This window comes from Hemitrygon akajei, chromosome 8, assembly GCF_048418815.1.
Source record: "Hemitrygon akajei chromosome 8, sHemAka1.3, whole genome shotgun sequence".
Lineage (NCBI taxonomy): Eukaryota > Metazoa > Chordata > Chondrichthyes > Myliobatiformes > Dasyatidae > Hemitrygon > Hemitrygon akajei.
Genome location: NC_133131.1, coordinates 7,813,590 through 7,838,629, shown reverse-complemented (window position 1 = coordinate 7,838,629; position 25,040 = coordinate 7,813,590). Strand labels below are relative to the sequence as shown.

The 25,040-nt window shown below is 41.0% G+C and overlaps 1 protein-coding gene across 2 annotated transcripts in view; it reads left to right on the top strand.

Annotated features, from left to right (window-relative positions):
• LOC140731599 (clathrin heavy chain 1) overlaps window positions 1-20,890 on the top strand; it is an 89,066-nt gene extending 68,176 nt beyond the window's left edge. The window contains exons 25-34 of one of the 2 annotated variants that reach the window (XM_073053146.1): window positions 4,040-4,147; window positions 4,504-4,671; window positions 4,752-4,901; window positions 5,744-5,875; window positions 8,932-9,042; window positions 9,852-10,022; window positions 11,454-11,675; window positions 14,397-14,417; window positions 19,297-19,372; window positions 19,926-20,890. In XM_073053146.1, the coding sequence (XP_072909247.1) occupies window positions 4,040-4,147; window positions 4,504-4,671; window positions 4,752-4,901; window positions 5,744-5,875; window positions 8,932-9,042; window positions 9,852-10,022; window positions 11,454-11,675; window positions 14,397-14,417; window positions 19,297-19,372; window positions 19,926-20,047 (1,281 nt within the window). In that variant the 3' untranslated portion in view covers window positions 20,048-20,890. The remainder of the gene's footprint in view (window positions 1-4,039; window positions 4,148-4,503; window positions 4,672-4,751; window positions 4,902-5,743; window positions 5,876-8,931; window positions 9,043-9,851; window positions 10,023-11,453; window positions 11,676-14,396; window positions 14,418-19,296; window positions 19,373-19,925) is intronic. The other variant, XM_073053148.1, reaches the window with a different exon arrangement.
• Window positions 20,891-25,040: the final 4,150 nt, after the last annotated feature.

Sequence of the window (25,040 nt, the reverse complement as noted above, 5' to 3'; positions counted from 1 at the left end):
GCCATGTTTGAGGTTAAATAACTGGGATTTCTAAAAATTAGTTAAAACGGAGGCAGTAGGACACAAATACAGCAATTTGATCCAAGAGATAAAACTTTGACCGAAGTCAAATTTTTCTAAAACTGCAAAAAGGTAGTTCCACTCTATACGATCAAATGCTTTCTCCGCATCGAGGGGAAATAACACATTCAGGAATCCCAGTTGGAGGTGAAAATAAAATGTTAAATAAGCGTTGCATGTTAAAAAAAGGGAGACGGTTTTTAATAAAACCAGTTTGATCATCGGAAATAATAGAGGGAATAACAGTTTCTAATCTATAAGCCAAGACTTTGGCCAAGATTTTAACATCAACATTAAGCAAAGAAATCGGCCTATATGAGGAACACTCTGTTGGGTCTTTACCCTTTTTTAATAAAAGAATAATAGATGCCTCATTAAAGGAGGGTGGCAATTGGCCACACCTAAACGAGTCAGATAATACTGAGAGTAACTGAGGAGAGAGAAGTGAAGAGAATGATTTATAAAATTCTATGGGGAACCCATCAGGTCCAGGAGATTTCCCTGAAGACAATGCAGAAATTGCAAAAGATATTTCTTCTGATGATATAGGCGCATTAAGTTTGGCTTTAAAATCAGATGAAAGCGAAGGAATATTCAGATTATTTAAAAAATGGTCAACAGAGATATTGTCATTCAAAGATTCAGAGGAATAAAGTCGAGAGTAGAAATTTTTAAATGCGTCATTGATTTCTAGGTGATCCGATGTAAGGTCACCATTCTCCTTCCGGATCTTTGTAATATGTTGTTTGGCTTTGGAACGCTTCAACTGATTGGCTAGAAATTTACCAGATTTGTCGCCATGGATATAAAAGCGACTCTTACTTTCAAGAAGTTGGCGTTCGACAGGTTGAGTAGACAGGAGGTTAAATTTAGCTTGAAGTTCTACACACTTCTTGTATAGTTCAGGGTTCTTAGTTTGAGCATACAGTTGATCCAAATCTTTAATCTGATTAATGAGGTCTAAACGATCTGCACAGGACTTTCTATTAAGATTTGCTGTATAGGAGATTATTTGCCCCCACTCAAATATGCTTTCATGGCATCCCAGACAATCTGGGATGACACTTCAGGTGATGTATTGGTGTTAAAATAAAAGGTTATCTGATCCTTAATAAATTTTAGAAAATCATCATCCGATAATAAAGTCGAATCAAACCGCCAGTGTTTATTCTTCTGAGGGAGACCAGGAAAATTTAAAGACAGAGTAATTGGGGTATGGTCAGAAATCAGTATACTCTGATAATCACAAGAATAGACAAATGGAATGAGTTGATTATCGAGTAAGAAGTAGTCAATTCTAGTAAAGGTATGGTGAACATGTGGGGGAAAAAAAGAATAATCTCTCAGTAGGATGAAGGAAACGCCATATATCAGAGATACCATAATTAGAGAGAAACGATTGAATAGCTAAGGCAGATTTAGTAAGTGGTCTAGTAACAGAGGACGATCGATCCAGATTAGGATCTAACCAACAATTGAAATCACCACCCAGTACAAGTATGAGTTTAAGTCTGGTAGTGAGGAGAAAAAACGTTCAAAAAAAATTAACATCATCAAAATTGGGGGCATACAGGTTTGCTAGTACAACTTTAGTATTATATAGTTTACCAGAAACAATAATAAAACGGCCATTTGTATCAGATATCTTATTATGGAGTTCAAAAGGAATATTTGAATTAATAAGGATGGAGACCCCCTAGCTTTGGCGGCAAAGGATGAATGAAAATGCTGACCCGCCCACTTTGACAAAAGCCGGGAGTTATCAAAACAACGAATATGAGTTTCTTGAAGGAAAGCAATGTCAGCTTTGAGTTGTTTAATATGTGAGAAGACCTTCCTTCTTTTAACAGGGTGATTCAATCCTTTTACAATCCAGCTCACAAATTTAAGTGTATTAACCATTATCAATTGTTAGTACGTAGAAGGCAGCAGGCATATAAAAAGTCTAGCAGTACAATAACAGTCTGGGAGCAAAAATGTAAACATAGATTCGTAGAATCAAAACAGAAACATGTCCTGAGTAACACAGGAAAGCAAAGGAAACAGTGAGTAGTGTTGGAACTGGAGAATCCGCCCCACCCTCGCAACCCAAAACTAGACGGCTACCAAAAAAAGCAGCTAGCTCTACCAAAAAAATTAACCCAAGTATGACTTGGAGTTCTGTGTCGTTAACAACAGTTCCGTATAAATACTATAGCAAATGGTAGCTAGTTTTTATGCACTAGAAAACATAATTACAAATAGGAACAACTTCAACAGAAGTATAAGACTTAATACAAAGAAAATCAAAAGTAAACCAAAACTAACCTACCCGCGAAAAATTATAGAAGATTAAAAGAAAAAAAAAGGGAGGGAGAAAAGGGGGAAATTGTAGATTCGAAGAGAGTACTTAACAACCATTTACAGAAAAAAAAAGGAGCAAAACTTAAACTATGAATCAACCAACAGGGAGGCCTTCAATAAAAACTCCAAACCACCAAAACAAGTTAAAGTCGCTTGTAGATCTCTATAGATAAAGTTATACAAGAATAAAATGGATTACACACGTACAATCTAAACGTCCGCAGGGGAACATTAAACTCGGATTATCTATTTAGAAAAAACGCACCAAGTCCAGGGAGAGATTGTCTACAGCCCTTAGAATTTCAATAAATAATGTCTGAATCATTCAAGAAAAGTCTTGAGTCCGGAAAAAAAAATAGCTTTACTACGAGGTACTTATCCACCATTTTAGAAGGTCAGACAGGGTTCCTAAGGAGACGAGCTGGCCGGAAGACTTCCAACAAATGCCTCAGCATCCTTCACTGATTTAAACCACTTATATTCTCCAGTAGTAAGCGTAATTCGCAGGTCGGCTGGATTACGAAGGGAAGGTCTGAAACCACGATCAAAAAGCACTTTCATTACACCTTTATACTCAGCACGCATCTTCAGAACCTGGGGGGCAAAATCCTCCACAAAACGAATGACTGTATTTTGAAACGCAAAAGTACCTCTGCGGCGTGCCTCCATAATCAAACGGTTTTTCACCTGGTATTGATGAAAGCACAAAATTACCGGCCGTGGGCGGGAACCCAGAGTTGCACGGGGAACGTAGATCCTGTGTGCCCTTTCAAGCTCAGGTGGAGTCGGAAGAAATTCTTTCCCAAAAATCTCAGAGAAAATAGGAAAAAAATTCCACGGGAGAGCCCTGTTCGGTGGCCTCTGGCAAACCAAGAATTCGTAGATTACAACGTCTGCTACGGTTTTCAAGATCCACCATTTTGGAAAAAAGTTTACAATTCTGCTGCTCTAGGCTGGAGCATAGAGTCTCAAGATAAAGAACACGGCGTTTTAAATCTTCAGAAGTTTGAGTCGATGCGAGATAAATGTTCAGCATGTTCGTCCACTCTAGCGTTGATCCGATCCAATTTGGCATCCAGCTGGTTGAAATAAGTTCTAAATTCCTTTAAAATATCTTGTCGATGCTGTTCCAACGCAGCAAGAATGTCAACCGGCAAAGTTGTAGAAATTTCTTTTTCCCCGGTTTTAGCACTTTTGCTAGACATAAGATAGATGTGTTCGCAGGCAAGTAAAAGAAACCCAATAAAATACCTAACTAAGGTTTAAGAATGGAGACATGTAGTGCAAAGATAGAAAGAATGACGGAGCAAAAGTTCGAAGCAGCTAAGCAGTCGCCATCTTACCGGAAGTCTGTTAACTTTCAATCTCTAATATGGAATGTTACCCAATTTTCAGAGTCCAAATCAACTTGGTTGCCCTCATCTATTTTCCAAGTTACAATCTCATCACAATGAGTTTCCTTTTTTGGTGTGTTAATGGTACAATACATGAGGTGCTCCTCTGTATTGTTCAGTTATGTGAGGCATTGTTTGTAAAAAAAAATCTCAACTTCCATAATAGGCAAGCAGTTAATTTCACAGCAGATTCTGAGCTTGGGTGATTTTTTTTCCATCACTAACTTTGCCTTTGTTTTCAGGTGTGCTTTGCCTGTGTTGAAGGGAAAGAGTTCCGTTTGGCTCAGATGTGTGGTCTCCATATTGTTGTGCATGCTGATGAACTGGAGGAGCTTATCAACTACTATCAGGTAATGTCCGCGTATTGGGAACTGGTCTTGAACCACCTTGGATGTATTGCGTTTTCACTGTTTAAAACTGGAGCCTAAAACTAAAGGGGTCCCATGCAAATATTTAAACAATTTCTTCCAATCATGTTTGAGGACATTTGAAGTCTTGTCTTAATCAGAACCTGCTTGATTTGTAAACTAAATATGCAGTCTATATCCTAACTTGATGTTATAGAAAATGTTTAATTGACAAAATTGGCTTTTATAATATATATAAAATATATTATATATAAAATATTTGAAAATAGCTTAAATTTGTTTTGGCAGATTGACATGATTTTAAACTGTTCTGAATTTTCATGTGTACCCTTCTGCAGGACCGTGGTTACTTTGAGGAGCTCATAACCATGTTGGAGGCAGCTCTTGGTCTGGAGCGTGCTCACATGGGGATGTTTACTGAATTGGCTATTCTGTACTCCAAATACAAACCACAGAAGATGAGGGAGCACTTGGAACTCTTCTGGTCTAGAGTCAACATTCCCAAGGTAATTATCTCTGCACATTTTTTTTTAAAAGGGAAGGCCTTATGTGCCTGAACACCTACTAACCATGTGTACCTGCACAGGTGCTGAGGGCTGCCGAACAGGCTCACCTTTGGGCCGAACTAGTCTTCCTGTATGACAAGTATGAAGAGTATGACAATGCCATTATCACGATGATGAATCACCCAACAGATGCTTGGAAGGAAGGGCAGTTCAAGGACATCATCACAAAGGTAGTCTTCAACAAACTATTTTCTAACCATTCTCTTGTGCATAAGTGGGAGTGCGCATTTAAAAAAAAAATACAATTTACAGGAAAACTTCATCAATGAAATATCCAAAGTAATAGATTTAAGCTTTGTGAAATAAAGCAGTTAAGAGCACTTAAGATTAGTGTAAACAAACACTTAAAAGCACTGATTAACTTGACAGACAGCTGAAAGCAGTTTCTTTTTAAAAAGTGATTTTTAAATACCATTTCAGTCCACTAGGTGGCAGTAAAGGAACTTATGTGGGTGGAAGTTTTTAGTTTAAATTGGATGCCGCAGTAACGTAGCAGTTAGTGCAACCCTATTACAGCTCAGTGCTGGAGTACGGAGTTGAATTCCGGTGTTGTGTTGGAGTTGGAGTCTCTACTTTTTCTCCCCCCTGTGGAATGTGTGGGTCTTCCCTGGGTTCTCGGGTTTCCTCCCATAGTCCATAGATGTACTGGGTAATTTTTCATTGTAAATTGTCCCATGATCAGGTTAGGGTTAAGTGGGGATGTCGGGGATTGGCTGGAAGGACCTACTCCACACTGTATCGTTAGATAAATGAGTCTTTACTCTCATCTGGGGTGGGGACTGAGCTGGTTTTGTAGCAAGTGCAGTAGCCCTTTGGCCACAGTGATTAACTACCATTTTGTAATGAGGATATGAGAGCAAAATGAACTGGCAGTACATTCAGAAAGGTCAAGTGTGTAAACATTTGGGAATTGTTGCAATGGTCAGAAATAGCTGGAGCTTTTGCTATATTTAATGTTCTGTCTTTTTGCAGCATTTTATAATCTGTATTTTGACTTTAATTACACTTACAGGTGGCTAATGTGGAGCTGTATTACAAAGCAATCCAGTTCTACTTGGAATTTAAACCTCTTTTACTGAATGATCTGCTTATGGTTCTGTCTCCACGTTTGGACCACACGCGTGCAGTGAACTTCTTCAATAAGGTATTTCCTTTGAGGATTAATGTACGAGAAGCATTTTGATGGCTCTAGGCCTGTACTTGCTAGAGTTTAGGAATGGTGGGAGAGGATCTTCATTGAAACCTGCCAAATATTGAATGGCCCTGATAGTGGACTTGGAGATGCTTCCTGTGATGGGGGACTTAGGACCAGAGGCCATGGCCTCAGTATACGAAGGTATCCATTGGAACAGAGATGAGGAGACGTGCACGTGATGCTGGAGAAACTCTCCAGGTCTGGCAGAATCTATGGAGGGAAATAAACAGTTGACATCTCGGACCCCAAGATCCTTTATCAGGACTAGAAAGGTAGAGGGAAGAAGCCAAAATAAGAAGGTGGAGAGAGGGGAAGGAGTGATAGCTGGAAGCTGATTGGTGAAGCCAGGTGGATGGGATGGGGGGAATGAAGGAGTTAGGAGGTGATTGGTGGAAAAGGTAAAGGCTGAAGGAGAAGGAATCTGATAAGAGGAGAGTGGGCCATTGGAGAAAGAGAAGGAAGGGGAGGGGGCAAATGACTAGAAGATGGGGAAATCTGTTTTTTGCCATCAGGTTGGAGCCTACCCAGGTGGAATATGAGGTGTTGCTTCTCCAACCTGAGTGGCCTCATCATGGCAGTAGAGGAGGCCATGGAATGACATTGGAATGGGGATTGTAATTGAAATGGTTGGCCACTTGGAAACCCTGCTTTGTTGAGCATCTTTGCTCCAAGCCTCACCAATGTTGAGGTCACATCGGGAGCACTGGATACAGTAGACAACCCCACCAGAGTTGCAGGTGAGGTTTTGCCTCGCCTAAATGGAGGTGAATGAGCAGGTGTTGCATTTCTGCTTGCAGAGATGAGTGTCAGGAGTGAGATTAGTGGGGAGGCACAAATGGACAAGGGAATAAAGGAGGGAGCAATCCCTGTGGAAAGCGGGGTGGGGGAAGTAACGATGTGTTTGAAAATGGCATCCCATTGAAGTTGGAGAATGATGTGCTGGATGGGGAGGCGCTTGGGTTGGTAGGAGAGGTCAAAAGGAACTCTATCCCTTTTAAGGTAGTGGGAAGATGGGTGAGATGAGGGTTTTCTTCAGCCTGAGGGTGGTGAATCTGTGGAATTCATTGCCATAGGTGCCTGTGGAGGCCAAGTCATTGTATATTATAATGGAGGTTGATCGATTGGTTAGTAAGGGTATTGAAGCTGATGGGTTTTGGGGGGGGGAGAAGACAGAAGAATAGTGCTGAAAGGGATAATAAATTGGCTATGATGGAATGGCAGAGTAGGTTCTGGGCAGAATGGCCTAATTCTGACCATAATGTCTTGTGCTCTTTAACATCTGTTGCAGACCACTGATAATTGATAGATTCCAAGCTGTGCTCGTAGTGATAGAGTAAAACAGCATTGAGACGGGCCCCCTTGACCCACCTAGTCCATGCTGACACAGTGCCCGCCCAGCTAATCCTAAATTCCCACATTCAACTCGTGTCCCTCTAAGTGCCTCCCTTCCATGTACCACGCCTCTCCTCCGTGTACTTTCTTAAATGATACTGTTATACCTGTCTGAACTACTTCCTCTGGCTGCTTGTTCCATATACTCCCCATCCTCTGTGTGGCTGCTGAGACTTTTCTGAAAGATAAAGGCTTGCAAGTTGATCGTTGAATGACTCCTAGAGTGCCCAGATTTCTAAAGCAGAATACGATACGGTAGATGCTAAAAGTAGCTTCTGGTATACGCCACTAAAATGCATTTTTGGAACACTGCTAGATTCTGAGAGGAAAATGGGCCATTTGTACCTTTTGACATGTAAGAGAAATAATTATGACTGATGTCATGAGTCAGTGGACAGACTCTGATCGTGTCCACTTGCTGTTTGCCCATTTGCCTCCAAGAGTTTATTCTGCCCTCTTATCCAAACAGATGCTGTGTGGCTATGATGTGAGTTGTCCACACAACTCGAGTCTACTAATGGACAGGGTCGAGAGTTGGCTGATCTTGGCTATTTGGTGTTGACCTTGCTAGTCAGCCATTGAATTTGCTCTTTATTGATTTGTTCCTGCTGTACTGCAATATTAAAGCAAATAGAATAATGATGAGTGAAACTGCAAGACTTTGCATTACTGAACCTTGGCAACTTAGAAAATAACAATCTGTAGCGATGTACTACACATAGCGCTGAAATAACGACAAGCAGTCGGTAAGTCGTTTCGAGACTAGTTTATTCAAACTTTGTGGCGTTGGCATTTAATCCCTAGCGCCCGCCCTCTCCAGGCGGAAATGACATCAGAGGTGCATTACCAAAGTCTTCCCCTGCGCGCTGGCTATTTGTGAGTCAGTTCGCCTGCGCAGAAAGTGGGTCGCCACAAATCCAACAATTGTTAAATTCCATTAACCTTTAGCTTGGTGTACTTGCTGAACTAGGTAAGACTGGCATAGAATAGATGGCTCCTGAATATTGGTATCTCGTTACTCATGATGTGGCAATGTTACCGAAACACTACTGTATTTAGGAAAACAGGATTTTTTGGTAACAATGAGGATGAGGGGCGACTTGATAGAGGTGTACACAATGATAAGAGACATTGATCAGGTGGATAGCCAGAGTCTTTCCCAGGGTGGAAATGGCTAATACAAGGGACATAATTTTAAGGTTAGGGTATAGAGGGGATGTCAGAGTTAAGTTCTTTAGAGTGGTGGATGCATGGAACACCCTGCCAGGGGTGGCAGTAGAGGCAGATACAATAGGGATATTTAAGAAACACTTGGGCACATGGATGATTTTAAATAAATAAATAAAAATGGAGGGCTATGTGGGAAGGAAGGATTAGACTGATCTTAAAAGCAGGTTAAAAATATGGTCTTGTAAAAGGTTGGCACAATACCATGGGCCGAAAGGCCCGGTACCTTCCTGTAATGTTATGTTCTGTCTAGAACAGTGTAATCTGATATTCAGCTCTCACCTTGTCAAGTTTGTCTTCATTGAGGTGGGTTAGATGGTAAGGGGTTAACATTTTATACAACTTGCAAAACCAAAAGGCTACTGCACACACTTTTGTCCCTTCAGGTTAAGCAGCTGAATCTTGTTAAACCCTACCTGCGCTCTGTACAAAGCAACAACAACAAGTCTGTGAATGAATCACTAAATAATCTCTTCATTCAAGAGGAAGACTACCAGGTGAGCCAAACTGAGGAAGGTGTCTTGGATTGTGGAATTTTATTTAGCAAGGTATCAAGTGAATAAAGCAAAGTAGATTAATCTTGTAATTTGGACAAAATTGCTGGGAAGGATTGTCAAATTAACATGTCCAATAGCCTATCCTGATCTAGTCATCTTGATGGCATAGCTCACCAACATTTCTACTTCAGGAGGCTAAAGAAATTCAGCATGTCCTGTGAACCCTATCAATTTTTATTGATGCACCATGGAAAGTTTTTCATCTGTATGCAGAAGGGAAAAAGCTCTGCACATGACTGTTAAATCTGCATTTGTGGACACGGCTCTGCACCTGGGATCCAGCCTCCTCCGTGGACTCTGTCTGTAATTCTCACTTCCTAAGTAAAGTGGCCAATATAATCAAAGACCCCACCACCTTGGACATTCTTCACCCCATCTCCCAACCCAAATCGGCAGAAAACACATACCATCAGGCTCAAGGACAGCTGTTGTGGCTCTCTCTTACAATAAAAATTGACTCTTGAACCCATCTACAGATTATGATTTGCACAGTGTTGTTTCTCTGCATTGTCCTTTTGGTAGCATTTTTTATTTACCTTTTACCTCTGCACTGTAATGATTTGTCCTATATAAACAGTATACAAGATGAGCTTTTCACTATCTGGGTACATTTCACAATAATAAACCACTTGCCAATTGACCATTCCTGAAGAGTACTCGATGTCAGTGAGTCTGTCCTGTGTATAAAATGGTAACAGTTCTTTAGATTTTTGTCTGGTTGTATGAGCTTGGTGTTTCTGTTTGCTCAGGCTCTTCGCACGTCCATAGATGCCTATGACAACTTTGATAATATTGCCCTGGCTCAGCGGCTAGAGAAGCACGAGTTGATTGAGTTCCGTCGAATTGGTGCTTACCTCTTTAAAGGCAACAACCGTTGGAAGCAGAGCGTGGAGCTGTGCAAGAAAGACCGCCTATACAAAGTAAGAACTTCTGCCTTTAATTTGTTTAATTTGTGAGTCCATGGTAAATTAATGACAGTTCCACACCACCTGAGGATTGAGCTTGCAGTAAGATTCAAGGCATTAAACAGTCCCACAAGAATCGGCATGTTGGAGATATCAGTCATGGATGGCTGGTGGTTTGTACTGTAAAGAACAATGTGGATCACAGCTTTAAATGTGAGCTCTGATACAACATGGAACTTGCGCTTTTTATTGGTTAGTTCTAAAACTACAATATTCATCTCAGGACAGAATGTGCCACTAGGCTGATCTCTGGGAGCTCTGTTTTCTAACCTGGCTGTCAACATGAAACTCTTCAATTGACATCAAAATTGTGTAACTATACTGTGAGTGGTGTAGTAGAATAAAATTTCTGTCTAGGTAATGTGCTAAGGGGAAAGGATTAGAGTATGAACATGGGATTCTACAGGTGCTAGAAATCTTGAACAATACAGTAAGACAGATAGCGTTTATACTTGCTGTCCATTACACCACTGACGTTTTGAGCAGCAGTGAAGGTCTATCTATCCTTGGCCATTTTCTCTATTGTGCCCCAGGTGTGGTTCAGGGTCCTCATTTCTGCCTCTACAGTATGGCACCAAGTTGTCTTTGGCAGCATCTGTGGAGGGGGATAAACTGTTGATGTTTTGGGCCAAAAACCTCCTTCCAGACTGGAAAAGAAGTGGAAGTCAGAATGAGATGAAGGGAGAGGAAGGAGTACGGGTTGGCAGGTGACAAGTGAGATGGATGAGGTAGGAAGCTGGGAGGTGATGGAAGTTGTACTAATGGATGTTCATGTGATCAGGTTGGAGGCTACCCAGACAGAATATGGAGGTTGCTCCTCCAGATAGTATGTTCAACCATGGTATTTGCAAATGCCTGGGCTTGATGTGAGAATGAATGATTCAGTCTGATGTCCTGTATCAGCTGGGTATTATACTCATTGTATAAATGACCAGTACCTTCTGCGGAGATTTCACCTTTGATTATTTTTTTTCTCCCCCATTGAGGATGGCTGAGGCTCAAACATAGGTTGAAGCTGAAGGGTGAACTATTTAAGGGGAACTGGAGGGAGATCTTCCTTCAGGATGGTGTGAGTGTGGAAGTGGTGGATGCAGGATCAATTGCAACATTTGAGAAGTTTTGATTGGAAAATGGACAGGAGGGGTACGGAAGGCTATGATCTGGGTCAGGGTTGATGGGACTAGGCAGAATAACAGTTTGGCAAAGACTAGATGGGCTGAAAGGCCTGTTTCTGTGCTGTAGTACTGACCCTTATCTCTAGCTGTTGAAGCATTTTGGTGTTGGATGCACACAGTCTAGTAGGTGTCCATTGCCTGTCGTGGGTTTGGCTAGTGTACATGCCACATAGCTTGCATCAAATTCTGGACACGTGCTGTTTTGTTTCAGGATGCTATGCAGTATGCATCTGAGTCCAAGGACACCGAGCTGGCTGAAGAGCTACTACAATGGTTCCTGGAGGATGGGAAGAAAGAATGCTTTGCCTCCTGCCTGTTCACTTGCTACGACCTGCTGAGGCCTGATGTCGTGCTTGAGCTGTCCTGGAGGCATAACATCATGGACTTCTCCATGCCGTATTTTATCCAGGTGATGAGGGAGTATCTCACAAAGGTAGGTGTTCGACAAACCGAGCATAAAGACTCGTGTGTCATCATCCAGCTACAGTTGGTTTTGACCTGGTATAGAGGTTGTCAATAGCTTCCATTTGGAGTTTCAGTGTGAAGTCTGATTAAACTGGTAAGCATCGAGACTGATTTATTTATCACATCCATAGAAACGTACTGTGAAATGCATCATTTGAATAAACAACCAAAAGACCTGAGGGTGTGCTGGGGCAGCCCGTAAGTGTTGCCACAACATACCATGTTCAACACAATACAATAAATCAGAATGCAGCAAAACAAGCCCCATTACTCCCTGCCATCCACGTACATACAGTCCCCTAACCACAGGACAGGTAATCTTTGTCCTCCAGCCTGTGGCAGAGTCTGACCTTGGCTCAGACTTTGAGCTCTGACTTCCCTGGACATGATGTAAGATTGCTCGGATGTTTTTTAAAAAAAAACAAACAAACAAACTTGCTGTGAGGCAAATAAGCAGGTTAAATCAAAGAAAGTGTCACCTGAGCCTCCAACAAATCATTGTTTAGTGCCAAGTTGGAAGACTACTGTCTAGTTTTGTTCTCACTCCTATTCCCCTGTAGATATGACATTTACGAAGCTAAACTGGAAATGAGTTTCCATTGGAGGGGCCAGCTCCTGACATCTGGGCCACTCTGCCCAAGGAGTTGCTGTAGGTTACTCAGCCTCTGGACTTTTCCCTGCCGTTCACTATATCAGTGTTTAAACTATAGCAAAATATAAACAGATTCTATAACTTTGCTAGAAAGATCTGCTGTTAATCTTTCAAGGGACTTTATTTTAGAGTGCATTGTACCTCAATTTAAACCCTGTCCTGACTATGCCATTTGCTACAAGATTGCAAATCAGCCACTTATAACCATATAACAATCACAGCACGGAAACAGGCCATTCCGGCCCTCCTAGTCCGTGCCGAACTCTTAATCTCACCTAGTCCCACCTACCCGCACTCAGCCCATAACCCTCCACTCCTTTCCTGTCCATATACCTATCCAATTTTACCTTAAATAACACAACTGAACTGGCCTCTACTACTTCTACAGGAAGCTCATTCCACACAGCTATCACTCTCTGAGTAAAGAAATACCCCCTCGTGTTTCCCTTAAACTTTTGCCCCCTAACTCTCAAATCATGTCCTCTCGTTTGAATCTCCCCTACTCTCAATGGAAACAGCCTATTCACGTCAACTCTATCTATCCCTCTCAAAATTTTAAATACCTCGATCAAATCCCCCCTCAACCTTCTACGCTCCAACTTGTGCTGGTTAGCATCAGGCTGGTCCCAGTATGTATCAGGTGGGTTCTATTTGACTATTATTGGCCCTTTTTATTGCAGGCACCTGCTTGGTACCTTCAAACTGGCCAGTAATGTTAGCTTATGGAAATAGGTCACTGGAGACACACAGTGGTCCTTTCATTTGTTCTTCCCACTGACCATTGATCTGTGCTCCATTTGCTTTGAACCCTTGTACATTGAGTTGGCCAGACTTGAGTTGTCACAAAATGTGATTAATTATTTTTGGGTGGTAGGTACAAATTTAAAATCTCTTTAGTCAGGGAAATGACCCTACAGCTTTTGGTATATCCAACGGGGATGATGACACTGAGGGTTATGTAAACAGTCCCAGCCTCTGTTCATAATTGAACTTTGCAACCTGACGCTGCTCAAACCAAATTTGACCTACAAGATCAATCCGTAGAATCTCCTGGTGAAGCTGCTGGAATTGTCAACCACCCCAGACTTGTCCAATTCCTTTATCTTTCCTGCAGTTACTTCTCCAGCCACCTTGCATTCCTGTATAAAATTGATCCTTTTATTATGCTTGCTGAGTCTAAGGTTTTTCTGTACTTGTTCGTAAGCTATTTTAATTTGCTTGCAGATGAATGGCATAATAAAAGGTGGGTTTGGAATCTATTTTTCTATTTATTTAGAAATGCAGCATAGTAACGGGCTCTTTTGGCCCAAAGAACCCACACTGCCCATTTGCACTCATCAGACTAATTAACCTACTAACCCATACGTGTCCAGAACATGGGAAGAAATCGGAGCACCCAGATGAAACCCACATGATGTACAAACTCCTTACAGACAGCATGGAATTGAACCTGTGTTGCTGGCGTTTCACTTACTGTGGTGCCCCTTCATTCAGTTTTAAAGCCTATCTGGAGTTGTTTTTTTAAAATTAGGTCAAGAATTAATTTTAAAAGTAATTGCCCTTTCTATCTAATTAACTGTCTTGGGATGAAATCACTTGCTTCCCTACATATGATGAGCTGTGTACTTTTCTGGGTTTATCAAATTAATCTATTAAACAGCCCTTGCCATGTTAGTTGGCAGTTTAGATGGCTTGGGAACTGGTTACTTTCAGTGGATTCCTAAGTAGTCTGAAATCCTCTAACGTGCCAATTACACTGGAGATTTTGTTCATTCAATTATATTAATATATCTAATCATTTCTAGTCCATTCAATTTTATTCTGCCAGTTTTCATCTGTATAGTTGGTGTCCTTCCTGATGTTTTGTGGTACACTAAAATGCTGCTCTTTACTGTTCTCTCTTCCCTCCCTGCCTTCCTTTATCCCCTTCATTCTGAGTTGTCCTTTTTTTGCTGTTTTGCGTCTTTCCTCTTCTGCTTTATGTGCTGGACATTGGAGTTTGGATTCTAAGCTGCTACCCTCTGAATTTCCTTGCAGGTTGATGAAATAACGAACAAGGTGAAAGTTGACTCCATTTTCCATCTTAGTTCTGGAGCCTCAGGAGCTCTGCATGCATCGTTTTCTTCCCATCTTACACTGCTTTATAATTCCACTAGATCCACTGCAACCCCTTTTCAGGCAGAGCTATCAAAATGTTTTGTGAAGACCACCCACCATCATTACTAGGTGGCCATATAGTGACTGGTTCCCAATCTCTGCCTTGCAGTAGCTCCTTATTCTGAAACATTCTAGCAGAAAACCCAGAGCTAAGTTTTAAATGATATTCAGATGCAATCTATTTCTAGCCAAGTGTGTGACAAATACAACAGACTTTGTGGGATTTTGTAGTAAGACCTGTCCCACATGCTGTTTACCTAATGGATTAAAAACCAGCTTTGACATACTTGAGGCAAGGACTTGCCCCTTCAAGGATACTTTCAACTAGCAGCATTAAATTTTTACTAATTAACTGAAGCCACAAATACCAAGTACATATAATTTAGTACCACTGCCCAGTGGCTCTGCAGGTAAAAACTTCCTCAGGGACAACGCCTAGTGGTATTGGGTACAGCCATTCATCAGTCCCTCACCCTTCTCCGCAGCCACTGTTTGTGTGTGTGAAAAATGGGTAACTGAACTGCAGTGTTTCTTTAAAACCTGAGCATGTGCAACACTGTCCACAAGGAGGTCACCGTTGTGGCCACAGGTATTGCTGTTTGGCTGCATGTGTGCTTTTGAAGAGCCGGTATGGCTGAACCATCTTTGGACCATCTTTTTGTTTTGCTTCAGTACTATTGCCTCTTTTTCATGCACACATTAAAATGAAATTATCATTTTTGATTAAAAAAAATAAATTGTGGAAAAGCCTTTGCATTTGTTTTATAACTGCTATTAACAAGGGGTATGCAAAGAATTTTCAGTCAATTTTCATGCAGATCGGTTAATAATATTTGAATTCTATACAACATTACCGAAGTGTTTGCTTATTGTGTCCTCTGATCCAGTTAATACCTTGAAGGTTGAAAGGCATCTCAAGTTCATTTGTAAGATGCATTTTGGTAGATGATGCTAAATTTATTTCAGTTTCTTAATTTTGGGTGACGAACGATCCCACAGAACAGTCTGTACCCTTGATGTTGGTGGTATTTAGATGGACAGGGAGTACCTCTTGCATGGTGCATTCTAGGGCTCCCAAGTTTCAGGTGGGGAACTTATTCCTGCCTGGAAATTCCCAGACCTAGCCCAAGGTTATGGGAATGGGACAGGAGAATGTTGTTGAAAGGGAAAATACAGTAGTATATCAGCCATGATCAAATGGTGGAGCAGACTGGGCTGAACGGGTCAGTTCTGCTCCTGTGTCTAATGGTCTTGGTGGAAAGGTATTGATTCTAGTACATCAAAAAATTATGTGGAGGAACATAACAGAAATTTGCTTGTGGGTCTCCACTTTCCAAAATCAGTTTTTCAAGTTTTAAACGTAAGACTACAAATGATTAGGGTAGAGACACAAGGTTAATATTTAGTCTGAGAGCAGTTAAAGATTTTTCAGACTGATAACTGGTTTGATTCAGAAACCAGTATTGAAACTGAGCACATTTTGCATTGAAAATGTATGCTTTGAAATGAGACAGAAGTTGTCTGGGTGCGGGGTCTTCTCTGCAAGTGGGTCTTGCTCTTCAGTAGACTTGAATTTAAAATCTACCTAGATTTGCATGAGCAATTTATCTTGATGTCATACATCAAGCTGCCATTCATGTTTATTCTAATGTGAGGGTTAGTCGTATTTGGATTGTTGTTCTGTCATTAGTATGTGGTAGGTTCACCAAGGTTTGTGGGGGGGGGGGGTGGAGCTTGGGTTACAAAAGAGATTGGGCTTGTTTTCTCTGGTCCATTGGAAGCTGAGGGGTGACCTTGTAACTTGAAAAGCCTAGAATAGATCCCAGGGCAGGAGAGCCTAAAGCTAGAAAGAATGGGTTTAAGGTGAGTGGGAGTGTAAATAAGGGAGCTCTGAGGGAAGCCTTCTTTGGGTGTGATAGTTACCTGCCAGAAGATGTAGTGGGAGCATTTGTGCAGGTGTTTGGATGTGGGCTCAATACTGGCAAATGGGATTGACATAGATGGGTATCATGGTTGCATGGGTGAGTTGTGATTCAATTCCAAGGACCTAATTCGTAAACTTTAAAGACAGCTGTTAATCATTCCCCAATTACCCCCTTAATATGGAGTTTCATTTGATTTGTCCCAAATGAAACTACTCTTTGGGATATCAAACAGCTTAGAAGCAATTAATGTAAATTGTAGATTACTAAAGGCAAGGTGAGCCACTGGCCTTTAAACAAGACCCAATTTGTTCTGACTAGCAAAACAAACCAGGTTGTCCCCACACAATTGACTTGTTACAGTTAGTCTGTGATCTGCCTTCTGATTAATTTCTCTGCATACCTCCTGAATAAGTAATACTGTTAACAAGCATGGGGTGTGAGACCATTCAATGGATAGAGTCCAGGATGCAAATATTGCATGCACTAGTCAGCATCTGGTCGAACAATGTCTTGCTAACATTTTCTCTTTACACAGGTCTGCTTGAGCTGCCCACGTCCTTTATCCAGCTTGGGAGTAAACAACAAAGTGTTGTCCAAGTTAAGCCCTCAAGCTGGCTAATGTCAGAGGCACAAGCGTGCAACATTGCCCTCAATATTTGTCCTGGGCACATACAGTTCGCAGAGCTTTTGAAATAGTATAGCAGAATCACAGGATCAGTGAGAACTTGTTGGGCTTGTTTAGGGCTTTGAGTGAGTCAGGTTGGATGTGTTGTCTTCACAATGTGATGGAGAATCTGGAAACTGTTTCTACATTTTGCTGCATTGCCACTGTCAGATATGATTACAGTGCTCAAACATTTTGCTATTAAAACTTCAAGTTTTAACTAGTGTTCTCCAAATGTGGTAACAAGCCTTTAGTTGCAAGTAACAGTGAAGGATCATCATAATAAAATACTCAGCCCTTTGGCCATTTTGTCCTGCTAGCTCTTCAGTCTTCCAATGAGAATGTCCATTTATTCTATCCTCTGGTGCCTGGTATCTTGGAACAAACATTTTGCAGCTACTGTGATAATCCAAAAGTTGTGAGTGATGCACATTAAATTGTGGGTGAAAATAAGTGGGAAGGGTGACTGGCCATTTTAACTCATTGCTAGAGCCTAGATCAGAATTTGTCTTAAGTTTTCTTTAAGTTGAGGTCCCTTTCTAAGCTGCTGTCCCTCTGAAATATTTCTCTAATTGGTTCTGCCCACTTCACAATCATTCCAATTTATTGCACAGCTCTTGTATCATGCTTGGGACCTATCATTGAGCTTTGCAGTGTTGTAAATTTGTGGTTTTAATGCCTGACCACTTGTGAAGATCCTGTTGAAAAGAGCTGATGACTCATGTTACACACAACCCTTTAAGTTCCAATAGTTAACCAATTGCACACAGTTCCCTGAGCAAGGCTGTAATTCCAGCCCTCCTTGACTATTGCGAGGTGAAGAAAATTCACCAAGGCCAGTGTATCTTTGGAATTCTTTACCTGAGAAGGTTGTCAGTTGCAGTTGTATTGGGGTCTTGTGCGTAGAATGAGCTGGTGTGCAGCAGAGCCTGAACTCATTGCCTTGGAGAAGGACCTTTCCCTGGTGTACAGCTGCCCATGTTGAAAGTAGTCATGCACTGGCATCTTCTGAAGCAGCACTTTGATGTTTGTATTTTCACTGATCAGATTTTTCTTTGTCTGGGTGTGGTGGGTGATAATATCAGAAAGCAAAATGTAAACTTGTGACAAATTAGTATAATAGTAATATTTACCAATGTAGTTTAAATTTTAAGGAGCATCTAAAGTACTTCATTCCTTATTTAATGCATTGTGTCCAAGAGATTTAACTCGTCCATCCAAAAGAACATGGTGTTTCACTCCTAACCTAGGTGTAAAATATTCATAGGATCTTCCTGCTTTAATGATTATTGCTTAGTGGTGTGGGAGATGTTAGCTGACTATCACAATAGAGCAATATTTCTACTCCAGCCTAACCAGTACTTCCCGTTCTGCTTGTTGAACTCTCCATTCTCCCCCTTGTGCTTCTCCAGCTTCCCCTTCTAAACTTTTCTTCAGCCTCTGTTTAATTTCCCCAGTTAATTTCTTGGGAGCTGATCTTAATGGCCTTCATCCAGCACAGGCATTGACCACTTTTATCGTGTTAGACCTCTGGGCCAGTCTGTTTGTCCTTCACTGTTTGTGAATTGGTGAATTTTCTGTTGCTTCAACCACAGCTCGTGATTGTAGCAGGGAAGTGGGTTCAGTGTAACTGTTATGCTGAGTCTTGTACCAGAAAGGGTATAAATTTAAAAGGGCAATTCTCTCCATTGTTGACCTTAAGCAAGCTTCCACTGAATGTTCACCAACTTCTCCAGGTAATATTCAAGAACAAATAATTTGATGACTAATACTATTGGAAATACAAGTGGGAAAAGCTTAATAAGATGTTCACATCTTTGTTTTAATTTGAGGGTTGTGGATGATTAGTGCAGTTGCTCCTCCCACTTCAAAAATAACTTGCTGCTTGGTTGGAAACTTCAGGTCTGAGCAAGCACCTTTCAATGTTTTCCCTGTCATTAGAAAGCTCTTATTATTGTAATGTATGTTCCAGGCTCCATCTAACTAGTCTTAGAAAATGGTAGATAACAAATTATTCTTTAAAATAACTTGGACAATTAAACTGAGTGTTTTGCATTGCTTGCCGCAATCTGTTGAATGGTCGCTCATTCAAGTGTTTTGAACTCTTAAGCATTTTTTAAGGCTTTTCCTTGGGATGAGTAGGAGTTCCGCTCTCAGCAGACAAGTGATAGTTGACTTTTTTTTTGTTTAGGTGGACAAGTTGGACATATCAGAGTCATTGCGGAAAGAAGAGGAGCAGGCCACTGAGACGACACCCATTGTTTACGGTTTGTAGCTGATAATGAGTTGAATGTTAATTTTGATTAAAACAAGAATTGAAAATGCTGGTGATCAAATGCTGCTAAAGTGGTTTGATAAACTGCACTGAGGATAGGTTAAGGTGTGAGACTTGAGATCTTTCTCCCTGCTATCTCTCCTCTCCTTTGCTGGGCCACCCCAAGCAGCATGCTGGGTTGACTTTTAACTTGGTTTTGGTTGAAATTGATTATTTTAATACTATAACCTCTGGTGAAATCCTGATGCCTAAGCTGCGGGTATGAAGCTCCATCTGATTACCTTTGTTTCAAAGGTGTTGTTCTGTCTTCTTGCACTTCAAGGACAGTTGATGATACCTTTTTAAATAAGTTCTCCACGCAAATTGCTTGTTCCATTGAAGCTGATTCTTTTCAATTGATCAGTATTTATACAAACAGCTATTATAGCACTTTCACCGTATATTCAATAGGAGTAATTGCATTTTAAATAAATGATAGATTCATATAACTTCACTTTTAGCACCTCGGTGGGGAAAATACAATTAACATCTCTCTCCCTCTGCAGGCCAGTCACAGCTGATGTTGACAGCAGGACCCAGTGTAAGTGTTCCTCCACAGGCGCCCTTTGGCTACAGTTATGGTGCCCAACCGTACACTCAGCCTGGCACTTATGGGTACGGTATGTAAGGTAATCGCAAGCTACCCACCTGCTCAATGTCTGCCAGATTCCCTTCATCTTGCAACAGGGAAGAGGAAGTAAAGCTCTTTATATATTGTATGTCATGAAGGACTTGAGTCTTTTTTTTTTGTTTTGTTTTTCTAGTTCTAAGTGTCTGGATCACAGCTCTAACTTGTTTTTCACATTCCACAGTAATTAGATTGTGATTTTTCTCTTTGGATGGGAATGGTTGTTTCATTTAAAGCTCTTGGTGTGAGCTAATGTCCTGCAAAAGTCTGTTGTAAAGAATTTAATTTTCACTCTGTAATGAGGCAATACTTCAATGTCGTATCTCCCAACTGTACCAGCAACTTGTGCTGTATTTAAAATAAAGTAAATCTCATTGTATTCCTAAACCGAGTACAGGACTTGGCTGCTTACCTGTAAGATGTTGATGAGCAAAAAAAAAGAAACACTAATTACAGTGCACCAACACCATGACTTGAAAGCTGGAAATTATGTAAAGGCGTTCAACAAGTTCAGCTGACCCATTGATGTAAAACTTGGGCTCATCCCAAACTATGCAGGCTCTGTTTAAACCCCTTAGAGGCTTTCAATTTCGACTACGTTATTCACTCACCGTGGTTATGTATAGCCTCTCTGTGCTAATACAGTGCTGATGTGGGACCATTAACTCCCCAAAACCAGTCTGTTTCCAACCCTGTGCTAAGGTCTTGCGTTTGCTGGATATTGTGGTGTGTTAGGTCACTGTCTTTGAGTGTACAGAATAAAGAATTAATTAAATGGTCCTGTTGGTTTTGTGCAATTTGAAAACAGATTGGAAATAAAATAACAGGGCTCTGAATCTCCAATGGTGTTTGTGTTGTTCATTTTAGCAGCTGTCCTCTCTGCCACGGCTCAAATGGAACAAGTCAGAAGCTGCGCATCCTGTAATTGTGTTCACTGTAACCGGAGCACATTGGGTTCAGTGGCAACAACTTGTTCATGTATTTGCTCAATGTGTACAAGCAACTTGTACTTGAAACCTAAGTTGGACAGTTATTCCTGCTTGTGGTATGTTTAGCACAACACTTTTCAGAGCCAGCAGTCAGCGATCGAAGTTCAAATCCTGATCCTTCTGTAAGGAGTTTGCATGTTTTCCCTGTAACTGTGGATAATCCTCCCAGTGCTCCTGTTTCCTCTACATTTTAAAGATATACAGTGCTTTGGAAAAGTATTCAGCCCCCAACCCTTTCTTTATATAAATAAGTATTAAAACTGGAGATTTCCATTAATTCAACTGAAAGTGCTTATTGGCCTCTGGAAAAAGGAGCATGTGATTCACGAAGTTGTAAATCCTAAAAACCTAAATCAAATATTGAAATGTCAGCAGTTCAAAAGTACCCCTTGTTCAGCTGAACAACCTCTCACAGCTATTACAGCCAGTGGCCTTTTTGGACAAGTCACTACTAGTTTTATAAAAACCTATTCCTCCTTGCAAAATTGCTGAAGCTGTGCCAGGTTAGCTACAGAGGAGCAGTGGGGACAGCAACCTTGAAGTCTTGGCAGAGATATTTGATCAAGTTAAGGTTAGCTGTGACCAGGCTACTCAAAGACCTCAATTTTCTTACTTGAAGCCACCCCATGGTTCCTCTGGCAATGTGCTGCTGAAAGATAAACTTCCTTCTCAGTTTGGGTTCTAACAGGCTAGTGGGTTTTTATCCAGAATTATCTATTTAACAGCATTCATCTTCTGAGACAGTTTACAATGACCAATTAACCTAACCAATCTTTGGACTGTGGGAGGAAACCAGAGCAGACGGGAAAACCCACGTATTCCAAGGGGAAGATGTACAGAGTCTCTATAGGCTGTCCCCAACACCCATCACTGGTGCAAACAACATATTTCAGTTTCAGTGCACATGTGGCAAAACTAATTGATATATTTAAATCTTCAGCCAGACCTAAATATACACTGAGCCGTTCTCATCCATCAACTTCATTTTCTCATGAGGCTTCTGATTGGGATGAATTTGTACTTTTGGGTTTCTTTCATTTATTCTTTGCATAGCCGTGAATTTGTATGCATACACTTGCTATGAGTAGCAATAACAGTCCTATCTTTTCCCCTTGAGGTGTGCAGTGTATAGAATCAGAATCAGGTTTATTATCACCGGCTTGTGACATGAATTTTGTTAACTTAGCAGCAGCAGTTCAATGCAATACATAATCTAGCAGAGAAAAATTTAAGTAAATCAATTTGGTATATGTATATTGAATAGATTAAAAACATGCAAAAACATAATGACTTTTTTTTAAAGTGAGGTAGTGTCCAAAGCTTGAATGTCCATTTAGGAATCGGATGGCAGAGGGGAAGAAGCTGCTCTTGAATCACTGTGTGCCGTCAGGCTTCTAAATCTCCTACCTGATGGTAACAGTGAGAAAAGGGCATGCCCTGGGTGCTGGAGGTCCTTAATAATGGACGCTGCCTTTCTGAGACACCGCTCCCTGAAGATGTCCTGGGTACTTTGTAGGCTTATACCCAAGATGGAGCTGACTAGATTTGCAACCTTCTGCAGCTGCTTTCGGTTCTGTGCAGTAGCCCCTCCATACCAGACACTGATGCAGCCTGTCAGAATGCTCTACACGGTATAACTATTGAAGTTTTTGAGTGTATTTGTTGACATGCCAAATCTCTTCAAACTCCTAATAAAGTACAGATGCTGTCTTGCCTTTTTAACTGTGTCGATATGTTGGGACTAGGTTAGATCCTCAGAGACCTTGTCACCCAGGAACTTGAAACTGCTCACTTTCTCCCACTTCTGATCCCTCTATGAGGATTGGTATGTCACAAAAGTCTCTGTTTTCTGCAGTATGCTGATTCCATCATGAAGTACTTGGCCTATAGCAATATTAGGCTTGAAGTTTGATAATATTCCAACTTGAACACAAGATTCTATTTGGAAATCATTTTGTCTTTGCCCTCATAATGCTCTTAGACCTATTAGAATGCAGCTGCTTCAGTTTTGATCTGATATCCTTTGGGATCGCCCCATTTTATAGCATTAATATTGTTTTGTCACATGTACCAAGATCCAGTGAAAAGCTTATCTTGCATAGACTGTAGAGATCAAAGAATTAGACAGGCCAGTGAGCAAGAATAAGATAGAACAATAACAATGTGGAATAAAGTGTAAAAACTACTGTAAGAGTGGAATGTATGTAAATAAAGTGCAACATCGTAGGGTAAATTGTGAATGCAAGAGGCCATTTGATTGTACAGGAAGTTCATAAGACATTGGAGCAGAATTAGGCTATTTGGCTCATTGAGACTTTTCCACCATTTGATCATGGTTAATCAATTTCCATTTCAACCCCAGTCTCCTGCCTTCTTCCCATAACCTTTCATGCCCTGACTTATCAAGACTCTTATCAATCACCACCTTAAATATACCTGATCACTTGGCCTCCACAGCCACCTGTGGCAAAAAAAATTCCACAGATTCATCGCCCACTGGCTAAATGAATTTATCTTCTGCTCTAAATGGATGTTGCTCTATTCTGAGTCCGTCCCCTCTGGTCTTAGACTCAGCAAAGGAAATGTCCTCTCCACATCCACTCTAATGAGGCTTTTCAACATTCAATGGGCTTCAATGAGCTCAACACCCCCCTCATTCTTCTGAATTCCAGTGAGTACAAGCCCAGAGCCATCAAACATTCTTTATATGATAAGCCTTTCAATCCCAGAATTCAAGTCCATTCAAGAATGATAACAATGAGATAGAAGCTATCCTTGAGCCTGGTGATAGATGCTTTCAGGCTTCTGTAGCTTCTGCCTGCTTTTTTTTTGGGGGGGGGGTAATTTTGCTGGCTCTAGCAGCAAGAAGTATAGACAGAATCCATAGAGGTTTATCAGCCAGAGTGTTCAAGCACAGAAATGGGATCTGTGGACCACCATGTCCATGCTAACCTTGTCTCCTTCTCTGCCTTGCCAATGTCAGTGAATTTATATCTCCAGCCATGTGATTACCTGATTTTCCCCTACCATCTAAGATGATGAGGGGCATTGATTGTGTGGCTGAAACGGCATAGTTTTAAGGTGCTGGGAAATGGGTACTGAGGGGATGGCAGGGGTAAGTTTTTCACACACACAGTGGTGGATGGGTGGAATGCAGTGGTGGTGGTGGAAGTAGATACAATAGGGTCTTTTAAGAGTCTCTTAGGTACGTGGAGCTTGGAACAATAGAGGGCTATGTGCAAGGGAGATTCTAGGCAGTTTCTAGAGCAGGTTACATGGTCAGCACAATACTGTGGACTGAAGGGCCTGTAATGTGCTGTAAATTTCTACATTCACCTCCGACGGCTTGTTCCAGATACATAACATTTTTAAAGGGTATGACAAGTGTATCTTTTTTAAAAACAACTAAATTCTTCCACTCACCCTCTTGTTTTGAATACCTCTCCCATGGAAAAGGTTCTGACTGACTACGAACTGAGATCACCCCTCAGCATCCCTTGCTCCAGGTAAAATAAACTCATCCTATCCCTTTCCAGTCTCTCCATAACTAAAGTTCTCCAATCCAGGCAACAGCCCAAAGGCAACTCCTTTACTCAGAGGATGGTAAGTGTATGGAACAAACTGCTAGTGGATGTGGGTATGATTTTGACATTTAAGAGAAATATAGAAGGGGTATGAAGGGCTATCATCAGAATCAGGTTTTTTATCACCAGCATGTGACGTGAAATTTGTTAATTTAGCAGCAGCAGTTCAATGCAATACATCAAATAGAAAAAAATAATAAATAAAACTAATAATAAATAAATCAATTACAGTATATGTATATTGAATAGATTAAAACTCATGCAAAAAACAGAAATACAATACAGTATATTAAAAAAGTGTGGCAGTGTCCAAGGGTTCGGTGTCCATTTAGGAATCGGATGGCAGAGGGGAAGAAGCTGTTCCTGAATTGCTGAGTGTGTGCCTTCAGGCTTCTGTACCTCCTACCTGATGGTAAGAGT